The 21165-nt window shown below is 46.0% G+C and overlaps 1 protein-coding gene across 4 annotated transcripts in view; it reads left to right on the top strand.

Annotated features, from left to right (window-relative positions):
• USO1 (USO1 vesicle transport factor) overlaps positions 1-21165 on the top strand; it is a 46858-nt gene that overhangs the window by 12493 nt on the left and 13200 nt on the right. For 2 of the 4 annotated variants that reach the window (XM_053363035.1, XM_053363036.1), the window contains 9 exons: positions 1123-1225; positions 5625-5680; positions 6729-6849; positions 8760-8938; positions 9133-9273; positions 11668-11756; positions 14039-14193; positions 14734-14945; positions 16406-16426. In XM_053363035.1, coding sequence (XP_053219010.1) covers positions 1123-1225; positions 5625-5680; positions 6729-6849; positions 8760-8938; positions 9133-9273; positions 11668-11756; positions 14039-14193; positions 14734-14945; positions 16406-16426 — 1077 coding nt within the window. The remainder of the gene's footprint in view (positions 1-1122; positions 1226-5624; positions 5681-6728; positions 6850-8759; positions 8939-9132; positions 9274-11667; positions 11757-14038; positions 14194-14733; positions 14946-16405; positions 16427-21165) is intronic. The other 2 variants (XM_053363037.1, XM_053363039.1) reach the window with 1 other exon arrangement.

Raw genomic sequence — 21165 nt, 5'->3', positions numbered from 1 at the left:
GTGGATCTTGTCCGCTCCTTTTTACTGCTGTCTTCCCTACCTGACCAGCAAATCCAGTCACAGAGCCAGGCTAGGGGAAAAGCATTATTTGAAGGGTTGTAGAGGAAGTGATGTTTAACTGGGACTTGGGAAGTCAGGGGTTCCTATCTTCATTCAGTTGTGACGCTATCTGGGGGATTAGCTCAGTGTCACATTGTGGGGATAACATGGAAGAGAAGAGCCCTGGTAGTTTGAGCACCTGGGAAGAAGGGCAGGATATAAATGTAAAAAACAATCCTTTCATTTAAGTAGCATAGCAACCTGTTCTCAATTTCAGTGTGTGCCTTCAAGCTTTGTTAGATCTGTCCAAGTGTTAAAGTAGAGTACCCAGGAACAGTAATTGAATTTTCAAAATTATAAATTAATTGCACTAAAGTGGCTAAGCTATGAACCAGAAAGTCCCTGCAGCAAATTTTGCCCCTGTTGTGAGCGTACTAGGTAAAGGTAAAGGGACCCCTGACCATTAGGTCCAGTCGTGACCGACTCTGGGGTTGCGCGCTCATCTCGGTCTATAGGCCGAGGGAGCCGGCGTTTGTCTGCAGACAGCTTCCGGGTCATGTGGCCAGCATGACTAAGCCGCTTCTGGAGAATCAGAGCAGCACACGGAAACGCCGTTTACCTTCCCGCCGGAGCGGTACCTGTTTATCTACTTGCACTTTGACGTGCTTTCGAACTGCTAGGTTGGCAGGAGCAGGGACCGAACAACGGGAGCTCACCCCGTTGCGGGGATTCGAACCGCCGACCTTCTGATCGGCAGTCCTAGGCTCTGTGGTTTAACCCACAGCGCCACCCACATCCCTCAGCATACTAGATGGCTGAAACAGGGGAATAATACTGGCCTGCCTTGCAGTAAGGATTATTGATTATGTGTATGAAGTTCTATACAAATGTTGGTGATGTTATGATTATCTTAATTTGGCTGTCATTTAGACCAGAAAGTAAACTTCCTTTGACAGAAGCAGAGCATATCATTTTGTGGCTGTTGTTGTTGTTTTTGGTAAAATAATAGCACAAATATTGGCCAGAATAATCGTAAGCAATGAAATACAGTGGATTTTAATGCTTAGGCATGTTGACTTGCAGGAATTTGATTTTCACGTCCGGTGGCCTGGAGTGAAACTTCTTACAGTGCTATTAAAACAGCAGGGCCCCCAAGTGCAGCAGATAATACTAGTCAGCCCCATGGGTAAGTATTTATTTTATTTTAAAACATTTCTGTATAGCTTTTCAGATGCAGTGACCTCCCAAAGCAGTTTACAGTAAAAAAATAAACATCAGTAAAAATCCATACAATAAAGCAAGGAAAGGCCAGCAAAAGAAAAACTTCTTAAGAACCAAATAAAGCCATCCATCAAGGCATACTATCCTGGACACATGAAAAGATTTACATCATCATAAACGTTATTGCACTAGCCAAAGGCCATGGCGTCATTCACAAAGGAAAGAAAAAGAAAAACAGCAATAACCATAAAAACATCAGGCACTGCAAATACAATAAACCACGGTCACGTCTGCTAGAAATTATTTGTTGCATACGATAGAATAGCAGTTGGTTCTCAGATAGAATGGGCCAGCTTAAATATCCGAATCACCTTTGCAACTGACCAGTATTTTATCTAGTTCTTTTCTCCTGATCTTCTTAGCTGCCAACGCATATAGTGCTACTTTATAAGTTACGAAGTCGTCAGTATCACTCAGCAGCCATTTCACCCTTTCCGTCCTGTTCAAGTGTGTTCCGTTCGTAAGCAGGGGTTTTATAAATCTGACTCTTGGTTCTATATATAGCGGGCATTGCAATAAATAGTGGCACAGGTCCTCTATGTAAGTCTCTCCTTGTACTGTACTTTGCCATAACGACCATCCACCACCGCCGAGGGCATCAATTGGAATCGTAATTCTGTACAGTGGTACCTCGGGTTACATGTGCTTCAGGTTACAGACACTTCAGGTTACAGACTCGGCTAAGGTGCCACTGTAAAAGCGATTCTTAGTACGGCAAGTGGGAGCTTTATCAGATAACTAGCTCGGATGTGCTCCGTTTTGATAAGTGGGAACCATAGTGAACTTTTGGTAGAGGCAATCGTGGTTAAATCCCTTTCTGCATCGGACTTGAAGAGACAATCTCTTAAGTGCCTCTTATCCATCTTCATGATCACCTGAAGATCTTGTACAGTGGTACCTCGGGTTAAGTACTTAATTTGTTCCTGAGGTCCATTCTTAACCTGAAACTGCTCTTAACCTGAAGCACCACTTTAGCTATTGGCTTCTCCCGCTGCCACCGCACCGCTGGAGCACGATTTCTGTTCTCATCCTGAAGCAAAGTTCTTAACCCGAGGTCCTATTTCTGGGTAAGCGGAGTCTGTAACCTGAAGCGTATGTAACCTGAAGCGTATGTAATCCGAGGTACCACTGTAATCGAAATTGGGTCAAGAGGCGCTGGATGCCATGCTTCCAAAATTTGGTCTGTTCTCGTTCTGTGTGGGACGTAGCGGGGAATCTCTCCTCCGAGAGAGAGGGACGTCTTGAAAAGATTTTCGCTGGTGCAGAAAAGATAAAATTATGCACCAGACAATCCTATATGGGGAGCACATTCCATCAGCAAGTGCCACAACCAAAAGAAAGTCCTGTTCCGCTTCTACATCCATCCCACCAAGGGGTCTGGTGTGGTCCAACATCAGGGCTTCTAAGGATGCTAATAGTTAAGTCAAATAATCTTGTGGTAGGTGGTCCTTGAAATAGTAAAGGGACCCCTGACCATTAGGTCCAGTCGTGGCCGACTCTGGGGTTGCGGTGCTCATCTCGCTTTATTGGCCGAGGGAGCCGGCGTACAGCTTCTGGGTCATGTGGCCAGCATGACTAAGCTGCATCTGGTGAGCCAGCGCAGCGCACGGAAACGCCGTTTACCTTCCCACTAGTAAGCGGTCCCTATTTATCTACTTGCACTTGGGGGTGCTTTCGAACTGCTAGGTTGGCAGGCACTGGGACCGAACAACGGGAGCGCACCCCACCGCGGGGATTCGAACTGCTGGCCTTTCGATCGGCAAGCCCTAGGCGCTGAGGCTTTTACCCACAGCGCCACCCGCGTCCCTAAGGATGCTAATAGCTAAGTCAAATAATCTTGTGGTAGGTGGCCCTTGAAATAGGTAAAGGGACCCCTGACCATTAGGTCCAGTCGTGGCCGACTCTGGGGTTGCGGCGCTCATCTCGCTTTATTGGCCGAGGGAGCCGGCGTACAGCTTCCGGGTCATGTGGCCAGCATGACGAAGCCGCTTCTGGCGAACCAGAGCAGTGCATGGATACACCGTTTACCTTCCCGCCGGAGTGGTACCTATTTATCTACTTGCACTTTGAGGTGCTTTCGAACTGCTAGGTTGGCAGGAGCAGGGACTGAACAACGGGAGTTCACCCCGTCGCAGGGATTCAAACCGCCAACCTTCTGATCGGCAAGCCCTAGGCTCTGTGGTTTAACTCAAAGCGCCACCCGCGTCCCGGTCCTTGAAATACTGTGCTCTAAAGCCATTTACGGTTTTAAAGCTAAAACCAGCACCCTCAATTTGGCTTAGAAACTGATCCGAAGCCAGTTCAGCTGTTCAAGATTGACTGACTAGGTATGTTCAACATGCCTGATCCCACTGAGCACAGAATACAGTGGTACCTCGGGTTAAGTACTTCTTTCGTTCCAGAGGTCCGTTCTTAACCTGAAGCTGTTCTTAACCCGAAGCACCACTTTAGCTCATGGGGCCTCCCGCTGCCACCGTGCCGCTGGAGCACGATTTCTGTTCTCATCCTGAAGCAAAGCTCTTAACCCGAGGTACTATTTCTGGGTTAGCAGAGTCTGTAACCTGAAGCGTATGTAACCTGAAGCGTATGTAACCCGAGGTACCACTGTACAGCAGATAAGTTACTGTCTAGTTTCTGAACTAGGCTGCATTGTGGTAATCCAAACAGGATATTACCAGGCCGTAATTACTGTGGCCAGGCTATTTTCATCCAGTAGAGATTCATCAACGTAAACGGGTGAAAGGTGCTTCATGTCTTCAAGGCCACTTGACCTCTCAGAGATAAGCCCAATAGCATCCTCCAACCTGTGAATCCGATGCTCTATCCAGAGCAGCCTGAACACATTTCTGCGTCTGAAATGTAGCCAGAACATCTGCTAGGCTGTAGTGATCCACAGCTTTTTAAGGTCTCTGAATGCTGGTAAGCCATTCCAGATGTTGCTGTTTTCACAGGTTCTTTAAGTGTGACACATCTCACAGTGTGAATGCAGAAATTCTTAGGTTCAGTTCTTGGCATTTTTAATTAAATGGATCTCCATTTGTAGGGCTGGGAAAGGCCTCTTGGTTGAGACCCTTGAGATCCATTGCCCGTTAGAGGAGAAAGTGTTTGGCTTTTAGCAGCAGGTTAAGGCTTTTGAGGAATTATGATAATCGTGTGTGTGTGTGTTTTTGGAGGAATATTGTTTTGCTAAACATAATACAGTGGTACCTTGGTTCTCAAACTTAATCCGTTCCAAAACCAAACCGTTCCAAAACCAAGGCATGCTTGCCTATAGAAAGTAATGCAAAATGGATTAATCTGTTCCAGACTTTTAAAAACAACCCCTAAAACAGCAATTTAACAAGAATTTTACTATCTAACAAGCCCATTGATGCATAAAATGAAAGCAATAAACAATGTACTACAGTCACACAATCAATCAATTGAACTGGGTTCCACACAGCCGCAAAAACAAAAATGCAAAATAAATAGCAAAACCAGACAGACCTCGGGGTAAAACTCAAAACAGAAGTGTGGCGCTCAAATCGGAAGCACAACACTCAAAACAGAGCACGTTTGGCTTCCCAAAAAAGTTTGCAAACCGGAATATTTACTTCCGGGTTTGCAGTGTTTGGGTTCCAAAGTTGTTTGAGTACTAAGGCATTTGAGAACAAAGGGACCACTGTAGTTGTTTTTGTTGTATATGGAAGCCACCTGGAGACTTTCTGTATGGCAAATAAGTTGAATAAATAATAGCAACAGCAATAATAATAATAATAATAATAATAATAATAATAATAATACTGTATATTCTGGCGTATAAGACTACTTTTTAACCCAGGAAAATCTTCTCAAATGTTGGGGGTCGTCTTATACGCCGGCTACAGCAGCAGCTCCTGTAGCAACTCCTCACCAAAGGATAAAACAACAGCAAATTAAATCAGAGGACACCAAGCTCTCTAGATGAAGCAGAAATACGCTTGAAAATTGGCCCCAGAAGCCCCCGGCCACTGGGAAGTGGAGCGGATTTCCAAGCCGGACTGGAGACTGGTTTTTTAATTTTTATTTGGTGTGCGTTGGAAGAGGGGTAGTCTTATACGGCGAGTATATCCCAAACTCTGTATTTAAACTGGAAAAGTTGGGGGGTCGTCTTATACACCCAGTCGTCTTATACACCAGAAAATACGACGACGACGACGACAATAATAATAATAATAATAATAATAATAATAATAATAATAATAAATTGCTTACCTTTTGACTTGCGTTAAGGCAGCTTTATAGGCCTGGGCATAACAATATTTTGTCATGGTTCTCTCTTTTAGGCGTCTCAAGGCTGATGGACCTGCTAGCAGATTCTAGAGAGGTCATACGGAATGATGTAAGTAGAAAATAACAGAGTGTACAGTTGTAGCTAATCATATTTTCATTTTTATTGCAAGTACAACAGATTAAAAAAAGGGGGGATGGCAGCTTACATTAAGAATAAGAGCAACGCATCAGTCTTAATTTATATATCGATATAAGCAGTCCATATGTCCAAATAGGTACCCAAACTAGATTATTGATTGTAAGATATTTGTTCAGGTTTAGAAAGCGCATTAAGATCTTCAGGGCATTGCATAATGGATAGTGGGTGTTGATCCTTCCATTCCTGACAGTCACACACACAGCAGCACACGCCGTTGCTCGTCTGATTCTGCCGGGTGGGATCTTGCTCACTTGAACATTGGTGTATCATTTAAAGCATGGGTAGGCAAGGTAAAGGTAAAGGGACCCCTGACCATTAGGTCCAGTCGTGGCCGACTCTGGGGTTGCGGCGCTCATCTCGCTTTACTGGCCGAGGGGGCCGGTGTGCAGCTTCCGGGTCATGTGGCCAGCATGACTAAGCCGCTTCTGGCGAACCAGAGCAGCGCACGGAAACGCCGTTTATCTTCCCGCCGGAGCGGTATCTATTTATCTACTTGCACTTTGACGTGCTTTCGAACTGCTAGGTTGGCAGGAGCAGGGACCGAGCAATGGGAGCTCACCCCGTGGTGGGGATTCGAACCGCCGACCTTCTCATCAGCAAGTCCTAGGCTCTGTGGTTTAACCCACAGCACCACTCGCGTCCCCATGGATAGGCAAACTAAGGCCCAAATCCAGCCCATTCGCCTTCTAAATCCGGCCCGTGAACGGTCTGGAAATCAGCGTGTTTTTACATGAGTAGAATGTGTGCTTCTATTTAAAATGAATCTCTGGGTTATTTGTGGGGCAGTGGAATTCATTCATTTCCCCCCAAAAAATATAATCCGGCCCCCCACAAGGTCTGAGGGGCAGTGGACCGGCCCCCTGCTGAAAAAGTTTGCTGACCCCTGATTTAAAGAAACCTTTTTTTTTTTACAGTTAAAGTTTTGCTGGTCACTTCTGTCTGCCTTTTTCTCCCTTAGGGTGTCTTGTTACTTCAGCAGTTGACAAAAAGTAATGCAGCCATCCAGAAAATAGTCGCTTTTGAAAATGCCTTTGAGAGGTTGTTGGATATCATAACGGACGAGGGAAACAGCGATGGAGGTATGCCTTGAAAGATGTGCTCTGTCATCATAGCTTATGCAGCACTGAATGTCAAACATGAACCTGTTCAGTTTCAGATTTGGGTTAAGGAATCCTGGTTAACCCTTTCCCAGCTTGCTTTCTTTAGGGAGAAAAAAGAGCTTGAACAGCTTGTGGGTCAAAGCCTAAACCTTATTACCTCATTTTGTGGTGGGATAATGAAACTTAATTTTAAATAGCCAGTATAACACAGTGCTCATAGCTTCCTTCATAGCCTAAAAGTGTGATGGGGAAGCCATTTGGCAGCATGTCTGAGACTAGTTCTTTCACCCTAAATTTCTTTCACCCCAAATGTCCTAAATTTCTGTGCTTAGTCCTTTCTGACTCCTTGATCCTTTGGGCTGCATGAGAGCCATTATTCCAATGGCATTTAATTAGGGTATTGCGGTTTTAATTTTACACTCTTTGCTCTTCACCTTGCGAAATATTGCTTTAATTGTTTTTTAAAAGGTCTTGTCTGCTTTCATGATCCTTGTTAGGGTTTGAAAACAGCCCATGAATGTTCTTATAACTGAAATAAATAATCTAGACAGATGGGCTCCGTACATCGTAACATAAGAATTGGTTCTAAAATGTATTTGCGCAGTGAAGGCCTTTTAGTATCTCATAACATTTTAGTGCCACAAAATACTCATTCTGCATTTGTAAGAAATCATTCTTTTAGTGTGTCAGCCCCCACACTTTGGAGCTCCCTAACTCTTGATAACAGATGCCTTCACTCTAGTCTTTTCGGTGGCTAGATGATAGTAATAGTATTATGTGGCGCTAAAATTTAATAATAATAATAATAATAATAATAATTATTATTATTATTATTATTATTATTATTATTATTTATTATTTATACCCCGCCCATCTGGCTGGGCCTCCCCATCCACTCTGGGCGGCTTCCATAAAAACCAAAAATACAGTAAAATATCACACGTTAAAAACTTCCCTGAACAGGGCTGCCTTAAGATGTCTTCTGAATGTCAGGTAGTTGTTTATCGCTTTGACATCTGCTGGAAGGGCGTTCCACAGGGCGGGCGCCACTACCGAGAAGGCCCTCTGCCTGGTTCCCTGTAGCTTTGCTTCTCGCAATGAGGGAACCGCCAGAAGGCCCTCGGCGCTGGACCTCAGCGTCCGGGCAGAATGATGGGGGTGGAGACGCTCCTTCAGGTATACTGGACCGAGGCCGTTTAGGGCTTTAAAGGTCAGCACCAACACTTTGAATTGTGCTCGGAAACGTACTGGGAGCCAATGTAGGTCTTTCAAGACCGGTGTTATATGGTCTCAGCGGCCGCCCCCAGTCACCAGTCTAGCTGCCGCATTCTGGATTAGTTGTAGTTTCCGAGTCACCTTCAAAGGTAGCCCCACGTAGAGTGCATTGCAGTAGTCCAAGCGGGAGATAACCAGAGCATGCACCACTCTGGCCAGACAGTCCGCGGGCAGGTAGGGTCTCATCCCGCGTACCAGATGGAGCTGGTAAACAGCTGCCCTGGACACAGATTTGACCTGTGCCTCCATGGACAGCTGTGAGTCCAAAATGACTCCCAGGCTGCGCACCTGGTCCTTCAGGGGCACAATTACCCCATTCAGGACCAGGGAATCCTCCACACCTGCCCGCCTCCTGTCCCCCAAAAACAGTACTTCTGCCTTGTCAGGATTCAACCTCAATCTGTTAGCCGCCATCCATCCTCCAACGACCTCCAGACACTCACACAGGACCTTCACCGCCCTCACTGGTTCTGATTTAAAAGAGAGGTAGAGCTGGGTATCATCCGCATACTGATGAACACCCAGCCCAAACCTCCTGATGGTCTCTCCCAGCGGCTGCATGGAGTAATTCTGACTGTTGAAACTAACGTGCTTTGACGCTTCTGTCCTTTCAGGCATAGTTGTGGAGGATTGCCTTCTCTTGCTGCAAAATTTGTTGAAGAACAACAATTCCAATCAGAATTTCTTTAAGGAAGGTTCCTATATTCAGCGTATGAAGCCGTGGTTTGAAGTTGGCGACGACAATTCTGGATGGTCAGCTCAGAAAGTAACCAATCTTCATCTGATGCTCCAGGTAAATGCTTCTCAGCATAATGTAATGGTCGGCAAAGTGACTTGAGGTCAGATCTGTTGCGTTCACCTCTATATCATGATGAAGGTGTGCTTTGACTTTCATGTAATTCTACATAGTTCTGCCTTGTGAAAAAGGAAAGTTCCTTGGGTGGATTTTTAGCATGTGTATATGACGCTATATGAAATCCTTTTCAGCTGGTCCGAGTGCTGGTGTCTCCCACGAACCCCCCTGGTGCCACGAGCAGTTGTCAGAGAGCCATGTTTCATTGTGGGTTGCTGCAGCAGCTTTGCACAATCCTGATGGCAACTGGAGTTCCTGCTGATATTCTTACTGAGGTAAGGGAGTAGAAGGAAGGTGGTGCATTTAGTAACAATAAACTCCGTAGCTGAGAACAGATCTGATCAGGCAAGGAGAGGATGATATGGATTTGGATGCTTTTAAGAGCAGGTCAGGGACGCGGGTGGCGCTGTGGTCTAAACCACAGAACCTAGGCCTTGCTTATCAGAAGGTCAGCGGTTCGAATCCCCACGGCGGGGTGAGCTCCCGCTGCTCGGTCCCTGCTCCTGCCAACCTAGCAGTTCGAAAGCACGTCAAAGTGCAGGTAGATAAATAGGTACCGCTCCAGTGGGAAGGTAATCGTGTTTCCGTGCGCTGCTCTGGTTTGCCAGAAGCGGCTTAGTCATGCTGACCACATGACCCAGAAGCTGTACGCCGGCTCCCTCAGCCAATAAAGCGAGATGAGCGCCGCAACCCCAGAGTCGGTCACGACTGGACCTAACGGTCAGGGGTCCCTTTACCTTTAAAAGCAGGTCGCTGCTGGGTCAGATCAGACACGTATCTAGTCCAGCATTGTGTTCTTACAGCAGCCAGACAAATGCCTTTGGGAATCTCATAAGCGGGACATGAGTGCAGCAGCACTTTTCTGCTTGAGATCCCCAGTGCAACTGGTAAGAACATAAGAGTCCGCTGGAGATGTTGGAAATGTGTCCTTGGGGTTGTGCAGCTGAATAGTTCCCATAGTTCCATTGTTATGAATATCCTTCATTTTAAGAACTAAGGTTCTTAACCTTAGTTCTTAAAGAGCCAGTGTGGAGAGCCAGTGTGGTGTAGTGGTTAAGAGCGGTAGTCACGTAATCTGGGGAACCGGGTTCGCGTCTCCGCTCCTCCACATGCAGCTGCTGGGTGACCTTGGGCTAGTCACACTTCTTTGAAGTCTCTCAGCCCCACTCACCTCACAGAGTGTTTGTTGTGGGGGAGGAAGGGAAAGGAGATTGTTAGCCGCTTTGAGACTCCTGAAGGGGAGTGAAAGGCGGGATATCAAATCCAAACTCTTCTTCTTCTTCTCTAAGGTGTAAGAAAACCAATAGTGGACTATGAACTCAGTCAAAATTCCTTGAATGCATTATAGTAGTGACCCACAGTCTCAGTTCACACAGGCATGACTTATCACTGGATGCTGAGTTATTTTTTCAGTGATGAACGTGAGAGCTGTTGCTGAACAGCATTACTTGTCAATCAATAGCTCAGTCAGTAGAGCAGAAGACTCATAATCGCAGTGTCGTGGGTTTGAGCCCCACATTGGCCAGGAGTTACCCACATTGTAGGGAGTTGGGCTAGAGTCTAGATCATTGGTAGGCAAACTAAGGCCCGGGGGCCAGATCCGGCCTAATTGGCTTCTAAATCCGGCCCACGGATTGTCCGGGAATCAGCGTGTTTTTATATGAGTAGAATGCATCCTTTTATTTAAAATGCATCTCTGGGTTATTTGTGGGGCATAGAAATTCGTTCATCCCCCCCCCCATATAGTCCGGTCCCCCACAAGGTCTGAGGGACAGTGGACCAGCCCCCTGCTGAAAAAGTGTGCTGACCCCTGATCTTCATGATCCTCATGGAATTGTAGAACTCTACAATTCCCTTGACTGTTTGATGCTCAAATGCTACCTATAGTGTCTCTGTCACAAAGGCAAGTCATCAAATGATGAGCATGAAACCAGATGCATTATGATTAATGCCAAAAAAAACCCCATACGATGGTACAGTTGAGGCTAGAGAGGTTGCTCTGCCTTGGATCATTTACCCTTTCCCCTTGCTCCTCCCTATGATTTGAACTGGCAAATAAAGGGATTCTTTTCACCCTCAGAAAACTTGGCTCTTTGTTTTTGCCTACTTTACATTCTTCACTGAAACAGTTTCATGCTGAGAACAAGACCTGCAGAAAGCATGTGCTAGCACATACTCACAGAAACACAAAGCAATGTGCATGTTTTTTAAAGGTAAAAGGACCCCTGACCATTAGGTCCAGTCGCGGATGACTCTGAGGTTGCGGTGCTCATCTTGCTTTACTGGCCGAGGGAGTTGGTGTACAGCTTCCGGGTCATGTGGCCAGCATGACTAAGCCGCTTCTGGCGAACCTGAGCAGCGCATGGAAATGCCGTTTACCTTCCCACCAGAGCGGTACCTGTTTATCTACTTGCACAGCGTACTTTTGAACTGCTAGGTTGGCAGTAGCAGGGACCGAGCAACGGGAGCTCACCCCGTCATGGGGATTCAAACCGCCGACCTTCCAGTTGGCAAGCCCTAGGCTCTGTGGTTTAACCCACAGCGCCACCCGCGTCCCTGCATGTTTTATAGCGTTGCATAGTTCTGAAGACCCGAAGCTGGGACCAGTTCATTGTACTGCTCTCGGTTCTGATGGTTCAGTAACCTGCTTTTGCTTTGTTGCCTTCTAGACCATTAACACTGTGTCGGAGGTCATTCGCGGGTGTCAAATGAATCAAGACTACTTTGCTTCAGTAAATGCACCTTCAAACCCACCAAGGTAGGGTAAGGAAAATTTTGATGCCCTTTATTGTAAACATAAATCGCAAGATGTTTGCAACTGGAATTGATTGGTGTAAAACCAGAAATGTCATTTCTTCCTAAACGTTAGGAAGAACTTCCTGACAGTAAGAGCTGTTCGACAGTGGAATTTGCTGCCAAGGAGTGTGGTGGAGTCTCCTTCTTTGGAGGTCTTTAAGCAGAGGCTTGACAACCATATGTCAGGAGTGCTCTGATGGTGTTTCCTGCTTGGCAGGGGGTTGGACTCGATGGCCCTTGTGGTCTCTTCCAACTCTATGATTCTATGATCAGAAACGGGCAAAAACAGAAGCCTCTGGCGTTTCATGAAGCTTAATTTGCAGCGACCTTGTGAAGCTATTTCCATGACAAGGCTGACCATTGATCCATATAGCTCGTTGTCGGGACCTTTGGTTTTGTACCTCAGGAATGAGAACAAAGAATGTTTTGTTTCCTGACATAAGTTATATCCACCAGTGGCACCACACCGCCATTTTCTTTTTCAGTTAGAAGTACTTGGGATTAAAGGTTGACGCCAGTTCTGAAAAGTTTTATCAACTTTTGCAGAAGCTTTCCAGGGCCCTTTGGCAGGGGTCCATCTTAGATCTGGTGCCTGAGAGCCTCAACCGGGGCAGCCAGGTATTGAACCGGGGACTTCTGAAGGTAAATGTGCTCTGCTGCTGAAATGGGGATCCTCCTCCAGCTTCTGTATAGCCTGTCCTGGATTACCCCCTCTAGCTTTCACAGCAGAGCGTAGCTCACTCTTGTTGTTTGGAAATGCAAGCAGGGGCACGGGCTGTCTTAAGTAGAGTTCCTTGTAGGTAGGTGTACCAGCTTGGACCCAGCGTGGTGTAGTGGTTAAGAGCGGTAGACTCGTAATCTGGTGAATCGGGTTCGCTTCCCCGCTCCTCCACATGCAGCTGCTGGGTGACCTTGGGCTAGTCACACTTCTTTGAAGTCTCTCAGCCCCACTCACCTCACAGAGTGTTTGCTGTGGGGGAGGAAGGGAAAGGAGAATGTTAGCCGCTTTGAGACTCCTTCGGGTAGTGATAAAGCGGGATATCAAATCCAAACTCTTCTTCCTGTTATGAGCATAGCTACTTGGGTGGAAAGTCGACTTGGCATGTGTACTTGGAGTGCGCAGACAGAGAATCCCTATATGCAAGGGGGAAAGAGCTTAAGGAAGCATTTTCTTGCCAGCTGACAAAACACCAGCAGCGGAATAGATTTCTCTTTGATCCCTAAATGGGTTAACATTGCATTCTAGCTTTGAGTGCTGTTCGCATTTGATCTGAGCTGTTACAGTTGTTCCTTGGAAGAACTTTGGAACATAAGAAGGTGTGTTATATATACCAAGACCAGACCACTGATCCATCTAAGTCAATATTTTCTACGCTCACTGGCAACAGACAAGGCTCCCTTCCTGCCATACCTGGAGTTTGAGCGTGGGACCTTTTGCGTGTAAAACATTTGATCTACCACCAAGCCACAGCCCTTCGTGAAAACAAAGGAGAATCAAGACGTCATCAATGCTTCTCCTGTTTTCTAATGGCAAGGCTGGCATCTCATTGAGCTGAAACTTTCTAGCTGTACAGACAGGCCACTTTGGGTCTAGGGTTGTTGTTGTTATTTTGTAGTCCTCTTAAGTCGGGGTTAGCCACCCTGGTGCCATCTGGATGATGTTGGGTTCCCCACTCCCATCTGCCCCAGCCAAGGTAGCTAATGGTCCAGGAACATGGGAGCTGTAGTCCACTGCCATCTGAAGTGCATTCTGTCACTTACCTGTGCTCTGATTTCTGCAAGACTTCCTTTCAGTCTGTAAAAGAGGACTTCCACAAGCACCTGTTGCAATCAGCGTAACTGTTTCTTTGCTTTGCATAAGAATCTAGTGCTGGTGTTTTTATTCATCTGTTTATTCAAATATATTTTGTGTCCTCATTTTTTGTTTTTATGTTTTGAACTGCCCTATGATCTTCAGATGCAGGGCAGTATACAAATTTAATAAGTAAAAATAATAATGGATGTGCTTATTGTAGAATCACGTGGTTGAGCAGCCTCCAATGTCTGCTCTTAGCTGATGTTTCAGTTTGTTGGAAGCCACCCAGAGTGGCTGGGGGGGACGGGACCCAGTCAGATGTTTGACATATAGATAAATTATTATTAATAATAATAATCATTCAAATCCCCAATATCATTATTGTTTTTATACTTGCATACATTTAAAAAACACCAAACTAACAGATTTTCTTCTTTTAAACTTGACAGGCCTGCAATTGTAGTACTACTTATGTCGATGGTGAATGAAAGACAACCATTTGTCCTGCGTTGTGCAGTCCTGTATTGTTTCCAGTGCTTTTTATACAAGAACGAGAAGGGGCAAGGAGAAATTGTGTCAACACTTCTACCTTCAACCATTGATGGTATAGAATTTTAAATATGTAGCTGTAGTTTTATGAGTGAGGTTTTTCAAATGTTGTTTGGAAGCCGAACGTCCGATGCGGCTTCCAGTTGACTGCAGGGAGCTCCTGCAGCCAGTCGGAAGCTGCGCCTTGGTTTTCGAACGCTTCCAGGAGTCAAACGGACTCCTGGAATGGATTAAGTTCGACAACCAAGGTACAACTGTATTTGACATGTTTCGGGTGTACAGTGGTACCTTGGGTTACGTACGCTTCAGGTTACAGACTCAGCTAACCCAGAAATAGTACCTCAGGTTAAGAACTTTGCTTCAGGATGGAAACAGAAATCGTGCAGCAGCGGCAGCAGGAGGCCCCATTAGCTAAAGTGGTGCTTCAGGTTAAGAACAGTTTCAGGCTAAGAGCGGACCTCTGGAATGAATTAAGTATGTAACCAGAGGTACCACTGTATTTTAAATGAACTCCCAGGGATTTAATATATATATATATATATATATATATAATTTAAATACATTTTTTTGTTTCATTGTGTGCCTCCTATTGCAGCTACTGGGAATTCCGTCTCGGCTGGCCAGCTGCTCTGTGGAGGACTCTTCTCTACAGACTCTCTTTCCAACTGGTGTGCGGCTGTGGCCCTGGCTCACGCCTTGCAAGAAAACGCCACTCTGAAAGAGCAGCTGCTAAGAGTGCAGCTGGCAACCAGCATTGGCAACCCTCCAGTGTCCTTACTCCAACAGTGCACCAACATTCTGTCTCAGGTACAGCGTTTACGTTTTGTGTGTCTCACGTTAATCGTTCTCTTGTTAAGCTGGGAAATAACGGTACTTTATATCAAGAAGTGCCGTTCTCTTCAGTCGAAAGGAGGCTGCTGGTCATTTTAAATTTCATGCTAATTGTTTTTGTTGTAACAAGTCAAGGTGCCTAGTGAATTATCTCGGACACAAGAGGTTGCACACGATCTCTTTCGGTTCCTGTTGAATTGCAGTTAGCGTGCTGGGCGTAATAGGATGGGCAAAGTCAGGCTCTCTGGCCTAACAAGCAACATCTGTGGCTTATATAACACAAAGAACGGCGGGTTGCTGAGAACTAAATAATGTAGTCAAGTGGATCTGCAAGCCTTCAACAGAACTGGCAATCAAAATATGCATAATAGATTGGGGGCTTGGGCAGTATTAGCATTTGAGTTGCTTTCTGACAAGATGCCAAGAATTGTGTGGGTACACCAATTTCTGTATTAACTTTGTACTTTGCTAAACAAGCGGAGGCCAAACAGGTTCGCGTTCTTCCTGTTGTCCCCCCCCCCGCCCCCATCTGCCCATTACGAAAGATAAATCTGCTCCACTTCCCAGTGGGGAGGAGTTGTGGTGGACCGCATGGCCACCCACTCCCCACCGGGGAACGGTGGACTTTGTCCCCCATTGCCCAGGGGATCCCGGCCACGTCAGAGCCCGGCTGGCCAATCCGCTGGCCGGAGGGGGGGCGTGGCCGGGGCAGTTTAAACCGAGGAGCGAGCCGAAGGACTTCCTCTTGGATCGCTTCCTCCCCCTACTGGTGGTTTACCTTTACCGGACTTCCTGCACAGCACGCAGGAGTCAGATATAGTCTGGTCCAATCAATGCCTAAGCCAATACCGCTCACATTCTGTAATTCAATAAAGTTGTGGCCAAATTTGCCCAATAACATAATATTTGTGTCCTTGTGTGAGTTATTTCCCGACGAGGGGTGGCTGCTGGGTCTCAACACGCAAGTCTGTTCCTCGATAAGCCTTGAAATGGGCTTTTCAGGCTTTTCTCTTGCTTGGTATGCAGCGCAATAAATCACAATTGCCTACTTACTTATCTAATGAGCAATATCCTGTTTTGCATTTGGGGGGACAGCATGGGTAGCTGCTTGCCTACAGGTGCAATACGATCCCCGTGAGTCAGATTTGACTTATATAAGCTGCAGAGTCACCAGACCTCTGGGCTCCTGCGCTGCCTTCCATCTCATGCAAAATAGGGTATTAATCAGGCTCCACCAGAAATGGCCACTGCTAATTTATTTAATTCACTGCTAATTTATTTATTTAATCTGTACGCTGCCTGCGATATAAATATACATGGGGCAGCTCCAATCAGTGAAAATAAAAACAAAACATTTAGAAGTTAACCCTGCTTTGTGTAAGTGTATATAATAGACCTATAACATTCCCTTATCCTTCTTAATGTATGATTCACAGGGTGATAAGATCGACAGACGGGTATGTATTGGTTCGCCTGGAGCTTGGATCACACTAGGGTGTTTCTGCTATCTTAGCTTTGCCGTGTGTTTTATGAAATAACTGCTTTGAAGTTTTTCCCTTCCCCTATTTAACAGTTTGGTGTTGCTGCCCAGTTTTATTTCCAGTAACCAGCTCTCTTTCTCTACTGGTGCTCTTGGGAACTGTGGTGTGGGAAACTTGGCTGTTACGGTGCTTTCTTTCTCCACAAGTGGAGGCTTTGCAAAGCCATGGGTAGACGGCTTTCTCAGGGTGGATTTATTGTGACTGTGGTGATCACACAGGGTCCCCGGACGTTTGACCGTCTATTGATCCCTGTGCCACCACTACAATCACTTCCCCGCTGCCACCAACCCGTTTCTCTCGGGTACACACTGAGTCCAGACAGTTGTTAACATTAAAACAAATAATCAAGTTTATTTTATAAGCATGAACAAGTTTATGGTTTCAGATCATTTTTCTTGTCAGTTTCTTATCCTTAGTTTCTATACCGGCCTATACCTTCCTAATAACTCCTAACTAATTATCCCAACTGTCTGTCTGACTCCCCCTAACAGTTTCACTCACTCTCACATCAAAACTAGACCAATCCACAGACTTATCCTCCCTCTTCCTTCTCCACCTCCCAACTGACTCCCAGCAACTCCAACTCTTAACTCCTCCCCTTGGGTTCCCACTGGCCAATCACTTCACACTCATTTAACCCTTTCCTTATGATCCATCTAGGAGGGCAAACACCACAGTGACCTTTCCAATAAGTTTAATCAGCATTTGAAGCAATTAAGTAGTAGTATACAAAAAAATGGAGGGACGCGGGTGGCGCTGCAGATTAAACCACAGAGCCTAGGACTTGCCGATCAGAAGGTCGGCGGTTCGAATCCCTGCGACAGGGTGAGCTCCTGTTGCTCAGTCCCAGCTCCTGCCCGCCTAGCAGTTCGAAAGCATGCAAAGTGCAAGTAGATAAATAGGTACCACTCCGGTGGGAAGGTAAACGGCGTTTCCGTGCGTTGCTCTGGTTCGCCAGAAGTAGCTTAGTCAGGCTGGCCACATGACCCGGAAGCTGTACGCCGGCTCCCTTGGCCAGTAAAGCGAGATGAGTGCCACAACCCCAGAGTTGTTTGCGACTGTCAGGGGTCCTTTACCTTTACCTTTTATACAAAAAAATAGCAATCTATTCAAAAGTTATATGCAGCACTCTTTCCCCTGCCCTTTCCCTGAGAGCTTCATAGGGTAAACAGTTATACCCCACACTGCACAGTCCTCAAATCCACGGGTGCCTGAGTTTGGTTGAAAAGTGTATGCATATCTGCGTGGGACTAAGTCCCACTGAATTCAGTGGAGCCTATTGCCAGATAGGATTGCAGCCTTGGTTTCTGTGGACTGAGACCTTAATTTTCTGTTGCGGGATGAAGGAAATAATTCGTCTTAGAATCACGGAATTTTACAGTTGGGAGTGACCCTGAGGGTCATCTAGACCAACCCCCTGCAATGAAGGAATCTCAACACGCAGTCCTCCATCCGCAAAGGTCTTAGTCTAAAAACAGAGATCTTGCTTGTTTTGATAAATCATCTCTGGTATAGAAATAGACAAGACAGATTAGTTTGCCAGCTGATGTTTTGACTGCTGCAGATGTATGCAAAATTTAACAAGGGCCTTGGGTTTTGTTACTTGAAGGTGAACTCCTTTGCGGGTATGAGCAGGAACCCTCCAGTTAACTGACCAGCAATGCCAGATCATTGCTTTCTAAATACAGGCAGCAATAAAATCAGTAGGGCAGTGCCTTTTTTTAAAAAAACAACAACACTCATTTCAAGAGTGTGTGCTGCTTTCTGTTTATTTCCTGTTTCTTTGAAATGAGTGGTCAGTATTAAACAAGGCCCTTTTTCATGCTGCTGCTGTTAAGTTTTTGTAGGGTTTTGCATTGAGCCTCTTGGTTTGTGCTTTTTTTCTCTTGACCCCTCTGTGCAGGCATAATATTTCCCAGTACAGTGGTGCAAGATGAATGCCTCGCAAGACGAAAAACTCGCTAGACGAAAGAGTTTTCCGTTTTTTGAGTCGTTCCGCAAGACGAATTTCCCTATGGGCTTGCTTCGCAAGACGAAATGTCTTGCGAGTTCTTGCGAGTTTGTTTCCTTTTTCTTAAAGCCGCTAAGCCGCTAATAGCCGCTAAGCCGCTAATAGCCGTGCTTCGCAAGATGAAAAAACCGCAAGACGAAGAGACTCGCGGAACGGATTAATTTCGTCTTGCGAGGCACCACTGTATCTTAACCATGGTTAAGGTATCAGAAGGGGCTGGCTTGAGCACACCTTCCTCTCTCCCCATGCCTGCTCAGTTCCGCGTTAGGCCTGTGCCCTCCTCTCCCACTAAGATCCCTTCCTTCCCTTTTCAGAGCTAGCCATAGCTAGCGTTCAACTCTGCACAGATGAAATATTAAGTGTTCCCCCCCGCTTTTGTTTTAAAATAAAGTGTGAAACTCACCTCCAACCATGGTTTTAAAATCTGGCTTAAATCTATAGAGATTGTTGTTCGACTAGACGCAGGTGGAACACTCATCATAGCAAAAGGAAGGAGTAATTTGAAGGGAAACAGAATTCATTAAGGGGGTCTGCTAGTTGCTTAACCATGGTTAAGAAGCTGGGGGACTTTACATTTGAACCAAGACTGGAAGGTAGTGTTCATTAACCTGCTCATTAAAAGGCTTATGCAAAGTGTTGCAGGGTATCTCTGGTGTGCATGAGTTACCTGAGCCTGAGGGACCTGAAAAAAGGCAGGAGTCCCTGCTCTGATTTAGACTTGACTTTTGTATGCAATATTCATATACAGTGGTGTCTCGCAAGACGAAATTAATTCGTTCTGCAAGTTTTTTCTTCTTGCGAGTTTTTCGTCTTGCGAAGCACGGTTTCCCATAGGAATGCATTGAAAATCAATCAATGCGTTCCTATGGAAACCGCCTTCAGACCAGGTCTGGGGACAGTCTGTCCCCCGACCTCTTCTGAAGGCTGGGGGGGGGACAAGGGCTTTTCTTTCGCGGTGGGCGAAAGTCTTTGCTCCCGATGGCCAGCATTTTAAAAGCGGTCCGGGATAGCGGGAAAGCGCAGCGCGCTTCCCTGCTATCCCGGACCGCTTTTAAAATGCTGGCGGTGGGGAGCAAAGCCTTTCGGCCCCCGCCGACCTTCCTGGACCTCTTCTGAAGGCCGGAGGGGGGCGAAAGGCTTTGCTCCCCACCGCCAGCATTTAAAAGAGGTCCCCGGAGATTTCCCTATGGGCTTTCTTCTTGCGAAGCAAGCCCATAGGGAAATTCGTCTTGCGGAACGACTCAAAAACGGAAAACTCTTTCGTCTTGCAAGTTTTTCGTTTTGCGAGGTGTTCGTCTTGCGAGGCACCACTGTATTCATTAATCTTATTTATTTTGTTTTTAAACGTTTAAGAGGGTTAATCAGTTTACATGCATGTGGCTTCTGCACGCAATTGAGTATTTGGTCTGACCTAAGAGGAAGGTCTGCGGAGGCAATTTAATCTTTGCCACGATCCTGAGAGGTATGGAGAATTTTTGACTGGGACCACACACCCAGCTTTTGTCCTCCAGCAGTAAAAAGGGCTGCTGCTCTCTAGCCAAGCCCTCAGCCTGATTATGACAGAGCTGTTGTATTTTCTGTTTCTCATTCCAATTTAAGCCGTCTCCTACCTCTGAGCAACCCTGCAGGGTTGCCTTAAACCACTGGGAGCCTGGTCTGCAATATTCAGTGTGTGAACTAAACCGCATGGATGTCACACGCCACTCTTTCCCAGTAACAGCCCATTCTAACCAGTGTGGGGGCAATGAACTGCATTTGCACCAGAAACTGTTTTGCACTGAATAGCAATTGAGTTAGAATGAATTGGAATTATTTTCCTTTCCTGTATCTTTTATTTGGGGGGGTGTGGATGAGCACGCTTGGCATACAATCACAGCTGTGCCAAGATACTTGATTTCTTCTTTGATATCTAGCTCTCACCTCCATCTCTGGGAACGTTCAAAGGCAGCCTCTCAGAGCGAATCAGGAGATGACTGAGCCGGACAATAATGTGATTCTCTTTTCTTATATGTGTGTCTCTTTTCTGCATCCTCCTGTACTCCTGTTTATCTCAGGTGAGGAAAGGGGAGGAGAGAAAGGGAGCACAGGATAATGGAGAGAGATACACACACACATTTTTCGCTGATCAGAAGTGTTTTTATGCTTCTTGGGTTGCTGCAGCTGCATTCCCGTTTTCACCAGCTACTTCCCGCCAGGAAATTCCACTCCCTTCTCTCTCCTCCACCTCAACAATTGGCCCAACGTTCTGTGGCTACTGCCCATGTTTGGTCCTCATTTACCGTATTTTTCACTCTATAAGACGCACCAGACCACAAGACGCACCTAGTTTTTGGAGGAGGAAAACAAGAAAAAATATATTCTGAATCTCAGAAGCCAGAACAGCAAGAGGGATCGCTGCGCAGTGAAAGCAGCAATCCCTCTTGCTGTTCTGGCTTCTGGGATAGCTGCGCAGCCTGCACTCGCTCCATAAGACGCACACACATTTCCCCTTACTTTTTAGGAGGGAAAAAGTGAGTCTTATAGAGCAAAAAATACGGTAGCTGTTTTGAGGGGTTCTCCCCATCCCAGCCCTTAAGGTCTTGTTTTCTAACAACAACAACAACAACAACTGTACTTCTGCAAACCTTCAGTTTTCTTCTTTCCA

The sequence above is a fragment of the Podarcis raffonei genome, chromosome 13 (genome assembly GCF_027172205.1).
Source record: "Podarcis raffonei isolate rPodRaf1 chromosome 13, rPodRaf1.pri, whole genome shotgun sequence".
NCBI classification, from domain to species: Eukaryota; Metazoa; Chordata; class Lepidosauria; order Squamata; family Lacertidae; genus Podarcis; species Podarcis raffonei.
The sequence above is the reverse complement of the archived record's forward strand: the minus strand, read 5'-3'. Positions and strand labels throughout refer to the sequence as shown.